Source organism: Myxine glutinosa, chromosome 3 (genome assembly GCF_964187855.1).
Source record: "Myxine glutinosa chromosome 3, kmMyxGlut1.1, whole genome shotgun sequence".
NCBI lineage: Eukaryota > Metazoa > Chordata > Myxini > Myxiniformes > Myxinidae > Myxine > Myxine glutinosa.
Window position 1 is genome coordinate 73,606,693 of NC_136263.1, and position 17,210 is coordinate 73,623,902.

The 17,210-nt window shown below is 42.2% G+C and overlaps 1 protein-coding gene across 1 annotated transcript in view; it reads right to left on the reverse strand.

Annotated features, from left to right (window-relative positions):
- The window catches only part of LOC137423459 (myocardin-related transcription factor A), a 175,704-nt gene that overhangs the window by 132,113 nt on the left and 26,381 nt on the right, over positions 1-17,210 (reverse strand). The window contains exon 2 of the mRNA XM_078774200.1: positions 3,486-3,733. Coding sequence (XP_078630326.1) covers positions 3,486-3,513 — 28 coding nt within the window. The 5' untranslated portion in view covers positions 3,514-3,733. The remainder of the gene's footprint in view (positions 1-3,485; positions 3,734-17,210) is intronic.

Sequence of the window (17,210 nt, forward strand, 5' to 3'; positions counted from 1 at the left end):
ATTGATCAAGTAGTTTTGTCCTCTGTAATGGATCACGTTTTGGAAAGAGCAAGACTTTGCGAAGAAGCCAATGGGTGCCATTTGCAGGACATTATTTTTCACAATTAATCTAAAAAAACAAATTCCATTAATTTAACTACCATTTGCAATTAATTTCATAAATTTTTATTTAAAAATAAAAAAGTTATAAAATAAAAAAAAAGAAAACCTTCAGTGACTTTTGGCCCACCTGCATTTGGGAGGGTTCACCACATGGTCCTCTTGGAGAGACAGAGTGTGACATTTGTCAGGGTTGAAAGGCATATTCCAAGTGTTGGTCCAGATTCTAATTTAATCAAGGTCTGCAAAGAGGCAGAATGCTGCTGCCTGCCTATCTAAGGGATGAGGGATGCTGCAGTAGAAAGTGGAGTCATCAGTGAAAAGATAATGAGGGCTTTCCAGATAATAAGACAGATCATTGATGAAGATGAGGAACAGGACTGAGCCCAAAACTGCTTTGGGGGCACTCCAGTCTTGAAAGGGTAAGGAAATGAGGATCCCATTGAGAGTCTGTGCTGACTGCAGGAGTGGAGGAAGTCAACAAACTATACGAGGAAGCGGTCTTGCATGCCGTAGGCCGACATATTTGAGAGCAAGACAGGGTAACAGACTGTGTCAAATGCTCAAGATATGTCCAGAGAGATGGCCCTGATGTCATGTTTGAGATTGACTGTCCATGCAGATACAAAAAGTGTGACAACATTTTTGTCATTCTTCTATTTCAAACAGAAGGCTTGAAGACTTGAAAAATGTTTCTTTGTTCATTCTGTTGAGCTTCCCAAGTGATTTGGCTTGGTTAGCTGAAAGCTGGCTGTTATGAAGTTGACCAGTCCACGGTCTTAGGTGAAATGATTGAACCAACGTGTGTCCTTATATTGGGTGCTCAGAGCCTACTTCCGTGTGGTATGTTTGGTAGGAGTTTACCTTTGAAACTCCATTCTGGAATGAAGTTTTTTGATTCCTCCACCCCTGAAGGTGGCCAGAAGCATTATGTTTTCGGGTTGTCTGTCCGTACGTCCGTTCGTCCGTACAGGCTAACCCCCATTTTTCTTAGCAACTACGTGTCGGATTGAGACGAAACTTTCAGGGTAGGAGTGACATGTGGTGTTCTTTAAGAAAAGCCAATGGTCACTGGGTTACATAAAACTGCTGAACAGTGCACTGTTGTTTTTCTGAGTTAAGAGGAAGGAAAAAAAAGATTTCCTCTTTTATTTGAAAAAAAAATCATGAACTGCAAAGTAAGAGTCCTCTTTTTGTTCAAACTTAATCTACATTTCAATCATGTCACTTAAATGGGATTTTCTCCCTTTTCTGTGGATAAAGTGTGGCTTGCCTGCTGGCATCTTCAATGTGTCGGCCGATTAGACAAGCGTGGATCAAACTACAGCACAACCTGGCTTTGTGCAGAAATTCTGTTAAAAGCACGTGTTGTTTGGCCGTGTTTTTACCAATACTGTTAGGTTAAGATGTAGCGAGCAGACAATTGATTTAAACAGAAGCTTTCTCACTAAGTTAAAAAAGAAAAACAGTAAAAAAAAAAAGAAAAAAGTTTAAGTTGGGATGTTGATGGTGAAATTGAACTTGAAAATTAACCTAGACTTTTTTATTATCCATCAATACCATGCATTGAAAATCGCGACTATAAACTCACTTTGAAATATATTGGTAATACGATGATAATAGTGATAAACTGTAAACTCCATTTCCATGAAATCGATTATTAGATTTACAGTAAGAAAAGTTCGCTCTTTAAATAATACTATAGAAGAACGTGTCCTTACGGATGGGGAAATTCCCCCATAATTGATGTATTTTAGTACAATTTGTAATACCTACTCCCACCGGGAGCGGTCCTATGCTATATGCATTTTGGTGTAGATTTTTGGCGTCTCCCTCCTCGCACCCTGAAATCCTCGTACTATGGAAAAGATTTTACCACCTAAAGTCCCCCCCATGCACACTGGCAGTACCACCATCAGTTTTCAACCGATTCTGTCCAGTAGTTCAGGAGTGCACAAAAGTCAACACCCACACACTTCTCAAATTATAGTTTATAATGATGACGAGGATTTAATAACAAGCTCTAAAAATTATTGGCGTCTCCCACAACGAGGCCAAACCACAAGGCCTGTTGCTCTCACCTCCCAGATGAGTTGGTGGACTCTTTTTCAGGCTAGCTCCCTCTACTTACTCACCTTCAAACCCTTCCTTCACCTTTCAATATGCATGCATTCTTCCATTAACTCCCTCCAGATTAAACTCCGAATATTTAAGATTACTGCACACCTCTACTCCTAAGTTCCTCTTTTCTCCGGCTCGTGAAAAAATCTTCCGGAAACCATCCAATCCCACCATATCCTCCAGAACTTCAAGCAAGCAGTGCACCACCATATCATTTCATTCCACATCAGTACTTGCGACCTTTTCTACCTCCTAAATATCCCTACCGAACACAAGACTCTTACTTAGACGTGTCCCTGTGTTTCACTCCCTCCTCTTTATATTTTCATGTTCATTCATTCCCTTGCTTGTTGTGTCCAACTGTTGCCCTATTACCCTGATGTCAGTATGTTGCCTTCTTACCTTCTGTCACCTCACTCTTCCACGAGCCTAAAAATGTTTTCCAAAAAAGGAGAGTTATTTTTCATACAAATATCATCATCATCATCATGCACCATGCCCTATGCAGAGCATTGATGGTGCCGAAGCATGAGCTACTAGACTACAATCCTGGTCAGGACGCCACTCTGACTCAGGAAATTAGGGCAAGAATTTGGAATTTGGCCATAGTGCTGGCGATAGCTCACCTACTCTTAGCGAAGGACACCATGGGATCTGTAATGTGTAATGATCTGGGATGCCCAGTTTAATCGTGCATTCGAGGAATGGTACACACAATGATGAATGACCCTGCATACAAATATGTGTAGTGAAAAATCCTGTAATTATTTTATAGCAATTCACAGATTTTGGAATTCGAGTTCAGGTTATTTTGAAATATTCAAACAAAGGAATTAATACTTTCAATAAAGCTCACAGAAATAAAAAACGTATTTGAAACAAAACAACTCCCTCATCAACAAAAAAATATTTGTACTCCAAGTAGTTCTTGCCTATTTCTTGCCCAAGTTGAATATGAGAAATATTGTAAGGAATGCCATGTAACACCAGCTTATTTTACTTTAGTGCATTCATTGATCATGCAGAGATTTCCATTGAAATTCCAAGCAATATCATGTTCATGCAAACATTTATATGCACATGAGGTTACCAACTGCTCAAACAAAAAGATTTCAAAATAGTGATTTAAAAACCAAAAATTCACGTTGACCATATGAAATCTTAGAAATAACCATCTCATCTGAGAAAAAATTTAAAATAAAATTTGAGCAGTAGTATTATGTGCATGTGAAAGTCTTGGCTTATCAGTGCATCCACAAACTCACCATTTCTGCGTTCATTCAGAGACAGCATTTTGTGATGTGGATGTAATGACAAATCCTGAAACTCCGATGTGACTGCTTCACTCTGCGCAGTGGCAGTGGAGTGACCAGAGTTTGGGGTTGTCCCTTGTGAGGGTCTGACCCTCCCTCCCTCACCCCCCTTGAGGCTGATGGAGGGAGGGGAAAGTCCACCTGTTGGGTGCTCCGTCTTGCCTCACTGTGTCCACGGGAGGCCGTGGGAAACCAAGTACCTGCAGAAACAAAAACATTTCAAAGGGAAAGAATAGCAATCGCAACAATATAGAATATTCAATGATATAGAGCCTCACTGGGATCTATATAGATTATAGTAGATCTTAGAACGAGTGTTGGCTCACTCATTCACTGAATGACTCAGCACAGCTAACTTGGACATAATCCACATTCAAGGTACAACATCAACTAGTGGATATATTACATAGAAATGTGATGGTTATAAGAGTCAACCAAACTGAGCCTATGGCCTTCCAGACATGCTAATTGAACCTGTTGACCTTGCACAGCGCACCTCAGTCCACAGGTTTGACATGTTTGCAACAGATGCTTCACAGAATCTGTGCATTCTTCACTTGTTAACTCAACTGGACTACCGTCCAGTTGAGTTCATCACATACTGAACTCTCCGGCGTCCGTCGTCTGTCGTCGTCGTCGTCTGTCACCTGTCGTCCGTTAACTTTTCGACGTTAACACTCCAGCATCCACAAATATCAACCGATTCTGAGCAAACTTGACATGCAGCATCCTTACCCCAAGGACCAGGTTGGTATTACATTTCAGCCCGATCCGTTGAAAAATGGCGGACTTAGGCGACCATTTTGTTTTTGGCCATGAAAACGACGTTAACACTCTAGCGTCCACAAATATCAACAGATTTTGATCAAACTTAGAATGTTTAACCCGTACCACACAAGGTAGGTTGCTATTGCATTCCAACCTGATCCGTCACAAAATGGCCGCCATATTGTTTTCAGCTCCGAAACAACGTTAAGACTTTAACGTCCACAAATATTTATGGATTTTGATCAAACTTGGTGTGTGAGACTCTTACCACACAAGGTAGGTTGCTATCTTAAGTCAAATCTAGTACAGACAACTGACCTACTTTAAAGTTGTCCAGTCAGTTCAGTTGAGTTCTGCCTCCCTGGAAGCTCCAGTTATAGTTAGATTACACAAATTTGTTCCAATTTCGTGACTGAAAACAAAACAAAACAGAAAAGACCTTTGTACACTGTACCTGACAGAATGCAGTCGTTTGGATAAAGACATTATACTGGAGAGTGTCTAGTCTGTGCTCGCATTTTGGACGTTAAATATCTCAATAACTGTCACGCCAGGTACATTTACCTCCTTCTCAACTGTCACTCTTGGGTTCTCCGCAGCCCAGTAGACACAATTGTGTCTGTTAATTGTGCCGTCAAGCTTAAACCATGCCTCATCTGACCACCAGATGTTGTCTAGCATTGTGTCCTCTTCGTCAAGTTTAGCTAAGAACTCTTCGCAAAATTGAAGACGGCGGTCGTCATCTCCATCATGAAGAGCATGCAGTAAGCATGGAATGTAAGGTTTCCAGTTTTTCTGGTGAAGGATACGGATAACACTTGATTGGCTCACTTCCAACTCTGCAGATAAACGGCGAGTTGACTTTTGCGGACTTTGTTCCAGTCTCCTGATGGCCTCTTCAGCCTTAGCTACATTCGTTGCCGTTTTTGGACGACCGGACTTCTTTGCAGTGGCTACCGACCCTGTTGCTTCAAATTTCTCGACAATCAATCGTATGTTTCTTCCCTGGGGTGGGTTAATATCGAATTCCTGTGCCAAACGGCGTGCCGCCATCGTTGGTTGTTCATTACATTTGTAGTAATGTTTCACGGCCACAATGCGTCGATTCATCTATCTATAATTCCAGTAATCTCTGTGTGTTTGTTTGTACGTTTGTACGTTTGTACGTTTGTACGTTTGTACGTTTGTTTGTCTGTGACCGCTGTTTCTCGACAACCACGGGTCCGATATACTTTAAACTTGCCAGGTATATTGCTGGGGACCCGAGGATGTGCCTTTTCAAGGTTTCATATTAATCGGACAATTACTTACCGAGCTATGTCCAAAAAACGATTCAACCAATCAGAGAGCAGCGAGCTATCGCGTGTGCCGAACGTGGCGGACACACTCTGCCTCGGATGGCACATTTGAGAGCGTATTCATTTATTTCACGTTTGCAAACTATGTTGGCGCTATGTTGGCGTTAAACGATGTTTTAAAACTAATAAAAACCCCGGGGGGATTGTCACTGTACTCGCAAGCCGTTCGCCGTTCGCTTTGGCGTTGCGAATGGACCAAAACATTTCATGCACCAAACCATTTCATGTAAAGCGTTCGCCGTTCGCTTTGGCGTTGCGAATGAACCAAAACATTTCATGGACCAAACCATTTCATGTAAATAGAGGGGGGGATATAATTTTAGATATAGATATAGTACGGGCATGCCCTAGTTGAAAGGTAATTCATGGTTCAATTTGGTGCAAATTCAGTAACTTTCCAAACTCTCAGCAATAACCTGCAAAACAAAAATAAATAAATTAAGAAAATTAATAATCTGCAAGACAATTATTAACAACATGACATCCCAGAAAGAATCTGACAGCCGAAAAAAACAGAAATCGGGCGTGGGCGCTACTTTTAATTCACCCTGTATATTTAGAAAAGTGTTGGCTAATGTGGATTCCACCCATAATTCCCTGCACAACTACATTGGCTCAAACTGCATTTTTAAAGGAGCTCTGGGATGTATAGATAGTTAGAACACAAGCATGATCGGACAAAATGGCCTTTACTCATGCCTCAATCACCTCATGGGGCATTTAAATCTGAACATATATACCATACTAGCTTCAGCCTATAAGAAAAAGAAGGAAATGCAGAATCATGTAGATTTTTGACGACAGAAACAAAATGAAAATATAGGAGACTATTATTCAGTCCTACGACACCAACTCACATGTATTGTCTTTTACACAAAGTAGCACATTACCCGTTACACACACCCTACAGTGACACACACACACTTACTGCGAGTAAACTTTCCAAGAACAGCTGAACAAACAGCGGAATATGTAACGCCTTCTGCTCCCCTATGAAGCTATCACCGACTTCATATAAACCCACCACAGTCGCTTTTTCAACTCAATTTTAAGAGAGAATAGTCCGAAATAATAGCAAGGACCTGCATAACCTCAGCACTCTGCAGTAAAATCGCTGCTTGAGAGAAGTTTGAAAGGGTCATTTTAAAGGGTTATAAAAGGTCATTCTAAAGGGTTCCTAACTTGGTGGCAGCAGTTTAAAAATAGTGGGTGGAGTCAGGCAAACTGTCCAACCAATGAGTGGAACTCGCACACACGCACGGACAGACGCACACACGCACAGCTCCTTTTATAGAAAAGACCAGGATTTGCTGCATTTGATGGGTTATAATTGTTTGTACAATGTTCCAACTAGTGTTTTTTTAACCATGCTCTAGCTGTGAATGATCGGATGTCAAAGTATTTACTTTGTTTAACAGAAGCATGTACCAGTTAACTAGGATGTTCGTTAATCAGCCTCTATTTTCGTTGGCAGTTTCCTGATTAATATTTTGCAGTTTTACGTAAAGAAAATGTATTGTTCAATTCAATGATTTCTCATATTATTGTTGTTATTCACAGGACTACAAATTAGGTTGTGATATAAAAAAAAAACCAAACCATTCTTTTCGCACCGTCAGACACAAAGGGATGCAGTTCATTGTCTTGGGGGCATAATCCTGAATGCGTCACCACTCAGACACAGGATACTCGAATGGCTCATTTTTCCCAGAGCTTGTACTTATTTTGCCAACTTCAGAAGGATGGCAGGTTGAATCAACCCACCTGGTGTTATTACCCTCGCCAGGGGAGAGGGTATTGCATTTGAGTACGTTTGTCTGTTTGTTTGTTTGTTTGTTTGTCCGCACAGAATAAATATGATTTTCTCTGCAACCGTTGGTGCGATTGACAGGAAATTTTCACCATAGGTGAAACTCCACCTGCAGAATTTTTTAAAATAATAGTTATGACGTAATAGGTCACGTGGTTCGGCCGCCATCTTGGAAAAATCGAAAAACTTTGCACCTCTATATCTCGGAAAGTGCTGAATAGAAAAAATTGAGACATGGCTCAATGTAAAGAACTCTCCATTGGGGAATAAAATATGTTAATGATGATGTCATAGGTGCCTCCATTATGACGTCATAATTCGACTAGTACAAAACTTCATCCGATCAAGATGAAATTTCTTGAGCATAATCTAGGAATAAATAAGTTCAGGAAAAAAATGATGATGACGTCATCGGTCACGTGGTTCGGCCGCCATATTTGTTTGAACACAAAAGCCTTTAAAAAAACACTGAAAATACATCCTGGCTAGGGTTTGGAATCTCTGATTGCTCTTTCTTGTTTATTTATTGCATGACAGCGGCTTGAATTCAGGACCTTAATTAAGATCTTAATCCAGCCACCTGAACCATGAAGCGTATAGGAAATTTGCACCAAGCTTTAAAGTTGGAATGTACTCCAACAATTATTTTCTTCATTGATTTTAAACAAATTTGGATGGGTCAATACTGTTGAAATCTCAGGAAATGTAACTTAGCACTCTCATTCTGAAACTCGTCTTCCAAATGTAAAATAATAATTAATGCAAAACATTGCCAAAAGGCTTCCCTAACTATATCTATCTCTAATCTATAACTGTAAATGTCAATTTGTTTGTCTGTCTGTCTGTTACACATACACTGCTACACCTCTGGGTGGATTTGGACCAAATTTGTCACAGAGGTAAAAGGCTGTATCGGCCAGGTTTATGCAGGGTTAGCCGCTCCTCCGGCCACCCGGAAACCTTTGGGGAAACGATAAGGTATACTGTACTTCCTCGCTGTTGCAGTTGGTTTGAATAGCGCCACCTTTGGTGAAATTTAGCGCTTCAGGGTGGTTTTGAATTTCCCCAGATAACTGCCTGACAGTCATCTTCTGTGGTTATTCTCACCACTACCATAGCTATATTTTACTGTCACTGGGGATGGGTACTTTTGCTAGTTTTCATTAAAATGTGAATTGACTCTTACCATGTTTGTGTCCAACCTTTGACAATGGCAGATGTGTCTGCATGAGCATTTCTCGATTCAAACTTCAGTGAAAGAAGTAAAAAGAATGACATTTCTAAGCTCAATTTTTCAAATCTCGGAGCTGGCTGGGACTTTCAGAATTAAACTTTACATCAATAAAAAACCACCGTTTAGAGGCCATTTTTCCCCGCAAAGCGGGGGTTGGCCTTTTCGGGGACCGTGGTAGTTGTTGTTTTTTGGTCCCCTTTTTGAAGCAATGTTTTACGGCCGGATGCCCTTCCTGACGCCAACCCTTTTTGCCGCCTTTAACGACAAACAGGGAATTACCAGTGAACTGGTCCGGTCCTCAATTAGCCGACATCAATGATGAGAAGAAAAAGTATGTAGGGTTGACGTAATTTTATTGACCTAATCTTTAAGGTCATGACCCAATTATCGACATTTTGACATTTTTCACCATTAATCGACTAAGGTTTATCCGATCCGGAATGAAATTTCCCTCTCAAACTCAAACACAGCTTGGCCTTCCAAGATGTTCTTGCAAAATAATAGTGGATCTGCATTGAAGTTGTGCACCTGATATTTGATTAGTGTCCTTGATCTACCTTTTTGGACTGTGACCTAATTAACGAAAAATACCTTTTTGATCATAACTTGAATAATTCTCCTATGATTTTCATAATGTTAGGTGTCATGGATACATTTTAGATGGGGACACATTTTCTCAATTTACACTCTATCCGTAAATGTTGAAGGTCATATTGACCGCCTTTAGAGGCCATTTTTCCCGGGGGTTGGCAATTTTTTGGGCACCGTGGTCCCCTTTTTGAAGCAATGTTTTTAATGGCCGGATGTTGAAGGTCATATGGTGGTCCAAAAGAAATATGGCTATCAATGTATCACAGGCCAAAGGTAAGTAGCTGGCGATCAACAAGGGTAATCCTCCTCCGGAAGCTTACCCATAGCGATCGCTTTGTGATTGCAGATATCCAATTACATTTGTGAAAGTGGTGAAATATTGAACACATACCTCCCTCCCTCTCCACAGCCTAACGCTGTACATGCCTTTCTCCGTCCACTCTCCTGGTGTTTATCTTTCAAACCCTCCTTTTTCGTCTTCTTTCTTATGCAGCACAGGACTGCAGGTAGCATCATTGGCTGAGGGTGCGGTTGTGCCGTTGATGCAGTACCCCAATTACCAGTACACTGGTACTCATTTCGCCGACCTCAGAAGGGTGACAGGCTAAGTCAACCCACCTGGCGTTATTTCAACGGCACAACCGGGGCTCAAACTAAGGACCCTAATATCTCAAGCCAGACCACCTTAACCATTAAGCCAACACCAGGCTTACGAGAAGTATGAGCTGGTGTGATTGCAAAGTGAAAATGTCGTGCTTTTGTGCTGTCTTAGGGTGCTTTAATCATGCTAACAAAGAAAACTATAGATAGTTTTATCAAGTTCAAGGAATTGAAACAAATCAAGGAACTCAAGCTGAGGAATTTTCACGAAAACAATGGACAAGGTGCCTCAACAACATTTGACATTCCGACAAGAAGGATATTTGTGTGTGTAGTGACCATTTAATCAGTGGTATTTCCCCATGCTAGACTCGGTACAAATTAATGTGTTGTCAAGTCAGAGGTCCAGCTAATGCAGATGTTTTGTGCCGATGGTCTAAAGACCTCCACGAATGACCAAAACATTATTTGAATGCACTGTGTTCTTTTAACCATTTAACAAGTTACGATCCCCCAAGGATCGTTCAAATAAAGCTAAAATTGGTGGTTGCTTATGCACAGGAAGGTAGGCAGGAAAACATTTCTAGGAAATAAAGCGTTTATTAAAATGTAAATGAGGATAAGGATAGACAGAAGGACATGTAATTAAACGGAACAGACCTGATAGTCAACAGACACAGATAGGGATGAAAGGAAGCAGACACACTTGTGTCGCAAGCTAAACTATACCCAACTAAGGCACCAAACTGCCAGATTCAAACCTAGATACAAAGGGAACAGGCGAGGACTTGTGCAAGCATGAGCTGGTCTTGGACCAGGACGACCGTGGTTGTGCAGCTTGGTGTAGCACATGGCTGAAGGGGTAGTACGGGGCGGAAGAGGAGAGTATGACATTATGGTGGGGACATCGTGTCCGCATCTCTCAGTGGCCATTCTCTCTGGAGCGACGAAGTAGAGAGAGAGCCGAGATATCTTCTTCCATGCGCATGCGCGTACATGAATTTTACCATGCTAGGAGCGCCGTCTGGTACCGTCATTGGCCACACACTGACACACTCGGTCTTCTGGGTCACCCTGCCCCTCAAGAAAGAGCCTCAAAAAACGTTTCACCCCTCTCCATGGCTCTGAAGCTCACTTTGCTGCCATGTCCTGTAGTCTTTTGGCCAAACAAGGCTAATGTTATCCATTTAAAATGCATTGTGCCACAGATCAAGTCCTCCACCTGCCCTCACCTGTACAGGAGGTTTTACATGATACAACCTTACCCTATTCTGCTCTATAAATAACTGTCACTGCCCCCTTCGGTGCACATTTTACATGACTTAGCTCTGACAGATCCCTAATGCATGAGTAAATCTAACCTACTCGAGCACATGGACCAAACTATTCTTCGCACAATGGATCCTCCCCCTTCCACATTATAGTATGTTAGTGTGTCTGCCATTAAGGCTTAGCTGTGACATTTATTTGTCTCTCATAATGGCGGACAGGCTTCGTATCCCAGAGCGACGTGACATCATTGCATACTGCCTATTGGAAGTCTGTCTTGGCGAAAATAAGTGAAAGTTCACCCAGTATGAAAGGGAATTGCTGTATTAATGACTATACTTTGCTGTTGTAAAGGAAATAAAAATGAGTTGTACATCTATCTATAATTCCAGTAATCTCTGTGTGTATGTGTGTGTGTATGTGTGTATGTGTGTTTGTCTGTGACCGCTGTTTCTCGACAACCACGGGTCCGATATACTTGAAACTTGCCAGGTATATTGCTGGGGACCCGAGGATGTGCCTTTTCAAGGTTTCATATTAATCGGACAAGTAGTTACCGAGCTATGGCGATTTCTTTACCAAACTCCGCAAGCCGTTCGCTTTGGACCAAACCATTTCATGTAAATAGAGGGGGGGGATTGTCACCGTACTCGCAAGCCGTTCGCTTTGGCTTTGCGAATGGACCAAACCATTTCATGTAACTAGAGGGGGGGATTGTCACCGTACTCGCAAGCCGTTCGCTTTGGCTTTGCGAATGGACCAAACCATTTCATGTAAATAGAGGGGGGGGGGGATATAATTTTAGATATATATATAGTACGGGCATGCCCTAGTAATATCAATTTCACTCACTTTACTGCATTTGAAACAAGTGAAATTCTCTTAAACCTTAGATTCAAGGACAGCCTAATGGTCGACAAATTTGTCGACAAATGGATGAAATAAACAGGACGTTTGTTCAAGTTTTTGGCGGACTGCCATGTGGGAAGCAAGGAGAGGCTTATGTTATTTTTCAGGGTTAACTCTTCATAATTTTACATTTGCATGCAAGTCATAATGTATTTTACATTCATTTCATGCATGCAGTATGTATAAAACTCCCCCTCTGAATCAGGAACACTATGAAAAGGCAATCTAAAAACTGCATATATTCTACATCTATGTCCAACATTTTTATTTGCAATGTCAAGTGCATTTTGTATTTGCATTAATTTCCATGCTACAGCAATCAACACTGAATAAAAATAAATTGGTTAAAATAGCTAATATAAACTGGGGGTGGTATATTTATTCAAAAAAATTGCTTTTATTATATACTGGCAGGGGTACCCGACGTTGCCCGGTCTATTTTTTTGTGGGGGCCAAAAACATTCCACTACACACACTAAGGAAAGTGAGTCCTGACACTTGACTACACCCACCATAGTGATTAAAAGGGAAAAAATCCCCAAAAATCCCACTTTTGTTTTCAAAATTCTCATAAAAACTAAAAATATATATTCAATTTTTGTTTTTTGTTTTTAGCTTAAAACACTCCCCGGCACTCACTGATGAACCTCTGAGAATTTGACCAAGATCCGTTCAGCCATCTCTGAGAAAAAATGGCGACACACACACGGCTCTCTTATAGTATAGATTGGTGGGGGAGTGGGGAAAGCCTTTTTGCATTGCCTTTACTGGTGTGGGTTAGATTCCCACAGAACAGAAATGTAACACCCTGTGACAGAGTCGTGTCCTGTCCAGAATTAGTTATTAGCCATAGAAGCATTCATGGCTTGTTGTGGATGCCCCGTCATTCCCAATCTGTGAAGAGTATGGGCCTCCACCACCACACACAAAATACGACAGTGAAGATTTTCTGAAATTGAGTTTAGATTTCAAACTGCTTTTCCTCATGTTCACCAATGAGAAGAAGTTTCTGCTATCTCAAACAAAAAAACGGTCACTAATCTGAGGCTTGTTCACCATCCAGGTAACTTCACGCTAGTGGGACATAATGATATATGGATAGCACAAAGCTGAAAATGGATCCTAAAACCATAAATTTCAAGTCAGTCGACCATCTCACGATTACACGTGCACTTTCTCCCATCAATGCTTTCTCACTGGTCCAACGACTCATCCTGGGATCATTCGACAGGTCCATCATATAAGGCTCATTCAAGGAAAATCTAATTCTAATTCCTTTGCAGTAGTGCAGTTGTTATTGAGTTTGACTGCATACACTTCATGTCCAAATGGCTCATGATGAAGCAGATGGCTAAGTATTTTGAGCTCCTGCCATTAAACTTTTTTTTTTTTTTTTTTTTTTTGTATACTGAATCGAGGCTCGTGAAAGAGCTAACATTTACTTCACCAACAAATCAACCAGACAAACAAAATATATAAAAAGAGGGAGCGGAAGACAAGATGGGGAGAGAAAGGGAAGCACACAAACACAACACCTGAGAGCAGGGAGATGGGTGGGAGGGAGAGGGCCTGGGGGGAGGAGGCGTGGGAAGGGGGGGGGGGGTGGGAGAGGTATAAAACACAAGGACACCAAGGACTTCCAGGACAGAAGTTGGTATTTCAAAAAAGTGGAATTGGGGTGAAATTAGTGGGGGTAGAAAAGATCAAGGTTTTGGATGGGGGAAGATAAGAGATGGTGGTGAACAGCTGTTTTAAAGACCTGGAGGGTGGAGTGGGATTGAAGAGAGTGAGGGAGTTTCTTCCAGAGGCAGGAGAAAAGAGGCATGAAGGAGTGAAGGTGAGCAGAGATTCTGAATTTTGGCAGTTTAACCATAAGAGGGTTGCAGGCAGATCTTGTGCGACCTGTAGGAATATTTGGGGGACAGAGCCCAGAGAGAGCTGGGGGGGCAAGGCCAGAGAGGAGTCGGTAGAAGACGGAAAGACCACCAACCTGCCTGCGGTGAGTAAGTGAAAGGCCCTCGGAGATAGCGTCATCGCGGGAGATTCCAATGATTCTGAACACTTTGGTTTCAACAGCGTGAAGACGAGCTAGGTGTGAGGCAGGAGCACCAGCCCGGAGGGGAGAGCTGTACTCCATTGAGCTGCGGATGAAAGCCTTGTATGTGGTGAGGAGCTCAGGTGTGCCAAGGAAGGACTTCGCACGACTTAGGATGCCCAGTCGGCGACTGGCTTTGGAGGCCAGCTTGGAAATGTGGTTTTCCCAGGAAAGATCATGGCAGATAGTGAGACCCAAAAGCTTGAGTGACAGAACTTCTTGGAGAGGATTATTCAGAAAGTAGATGGGAGGGTTGTCCAGTCGGTCTTTTCGGAGAGACATCGTAAGAGTGTGAGATTTGTCAGGATTGAAAGACATATTCCACTTGTTTGCCCAGTCTGTGATTTTGTCCAGGTCTGCAGAGAGTGAGGTGGCTGCAGACTGCCAATCTGAGGGATGAGGAATGGAGCGGCAGAGAGTGGAGTCATCAGCAAAGACATAGAGAGGATTTTCAAGAGAGTCAGAGAGATCATTGATGAAGACCAGAAAAAGCACAGGGCCCAGAACACTGCCTTGGGGAACTCCAGCCTGAACATGAAGAGGAGATGAGAGAAACCCATTCAGGACCACACGTTGACTACGACTAGAGAGGAAGTCCACCAGCCATGCGAGGAGATTTCCATGGATACCAAAGGAGGAGAGTTTGGTGAGCAGAGCGGGGTGTCAGACCGTATCGAAGGCACGTGATATGTCGAGGGAGACAGCTCTAATTTCCTGTTTGGCATTGAGGACCTCCATCCATTGTTGAGACAGCAGAAGCAGCATGTCCAGAGTAGAGTGACCTGGTCTGAAACCAAATTGATGATCAGAGATCAGCCATTGGAGAAGAGGGAAGATTTCATATCCGAAGCAATGATGGATTCCATGACTTTGCTGATAATTGGGAGAAGGCTGATTGGTCTGTAGTTGCTAGGATCTGTTTTTGCACCTTTTTTGTGTAAAGCGGTGATATTGGCTGATTTCCAAGCAGATGGAAGTTGACCTTGAGCAAAAGAGAGGGTGAAGAGAACAGAGAGAGGGAGTGAAAGAGCGGAAGAACAGGATTTTAGGACCCTTGGGCTGATGCCGTCAGGTCCAGTTGCAGAATCAGAGTCGAGGGTTGACAGAAACTTTTCCACCTCGTCAGGAGGAAAGGACACGGAGTCAAGGAGCAGCTGGGTACGACTGGGTACGGTGGGTACAGAGAGGGATGGGTTTGGTACACAAGATTTAGAGGCAAACACAGAGTTGAGGCATTCAGCTTTTTCACGTGCGGAGTCAGCTGTGTAGCCGTTTGAGGTAAGGGAGGGGACGGAGGGGGAACAAACACCAGAAACAGATTTGACCAGACGCCACCAGGATTTGGAAGAGGGAGACAGATAAGTGAGTTCGGTCTTGAGAACGGAGAGATATTGTTTCCTGGCTCTCCTGAGGGTGGACACACACTTGTTTCGGGCTTTGTGAAAGGAAATGAGATTTCCTTCCGTTGGATTTGCTTTCCAGGAGACGAAGGCAAGTTGTTTCTGGGCAACAGCCTCGCCACAATATTCCGTGTACCATGGACGGGAGGAAGGGTACGACAACTGAAGACGAGATGGGATAAATCTGTGCATGAGAGAGAGCAATTTACTTTGGAAGAATTCCCAGGATGAGTTGATGTCAGAGGTGGTAGAGATGGGAGACCAGTCCAGATGATTGATGGCTGCTTGAAGACCGTGCCAGTTGGCCTGAGTGAAATGCCAAACTCGTCGACGCTGAGCAGGCTCCCTGAGAATGGTCATAGAGATGTCCATTTTAACAAGCACATGATCAGATGAGCCGATTGGAGCAGAAGAAGAGCAGCAGACATTTTCAGGGAAGTTAGTCATAACCAAGTCCAGAAGAGAAGATGCTCCATTGACTGAGATGCGGGTCGGGAAATTGACAGATTGTGTCATTCCCAGTGAATCGCAGAAGTCCTTTGCTGAGGAGCCATGGCTGGTGAGAGAGGGAACCCACACCCAGCCAACTGGCATGGTGACAATTGAAATCACCACATATGAGGAAGAGAGAGTTGGGATGAGTAGATAGAAGTTGGTCCATATTATCAGACAGCAGGATGTAGATGGAGTCATCACTGTTTGGTGGACGGTACAACACACATATGAACAAGAGGTGGGAGCGAAGGGGAAGCCGTAGCCAGAGGTATTCCTGGGGATGAGGTGGAGAGAGTGCAGTGCAGGGCGAGTGAGGAAGAGAGTTTTTGATAAAGATAGCAACCCCACCTCCAGGACGAGGCTCAGGTCTATCATACCGGAGGAGGGAGTAACCCGGGAGAGCTACTAAGGAATCAGAGACATCATGAAGGAGGAAAGTTTCTGTAAAGATAACAATAATTAGGGGTACTTCTTGTACTGGTGAACAGGTGATTTTTTTTTTTTTTTTTTTTTTATAGCTGAACAGTTTCCTTATAGTCTTATAAACAAGAACCATGCTATTAGAGGTCATAGAAGTACCCCTAATTATTGTTATCTTTACACGCAATTTACAAGAAATATAATATTTTGCATGAAATTTGTTATAACTTTAAATTTGCATCATTCTTTTGGGCTGAAATTTGGACAGGATATTCAGAATATCACTTCCTTTAAAATGATGAAGGCTTTTGTTTATAGGAGTAGCCATTGTGGAGTTATTGAAGGACAACCAAGTTTTATCTGGTAATTGGCATAATTAGCTAATTAGTGAACATTTGACATAATTTCACAAAATCCTCTCATCAGGTAGTAGAGTAACACATGTATAATACATGTACCAAGTTTTGTGTGAAAAGAATGATAGGTGACATAGAAGATAGAAGTAGAAATGTGTTCTTTGTTTTTCCTTGTTTTTTATTGACGGTCTAATTTATGCAAATTATATGCATGTAATATGACAAAGAAGCGTTGAAACTGGTCTGAGTTAAAGCCAAGATTATATCTTTCAAGAAAAACTGAAAATTAGATATTAACTTGACTTTGTTTTTGTGTAAAGGCCTCTCAAAGGTACCTATGTAGTTTTCTCAATTTTTCACCAGTACTACACC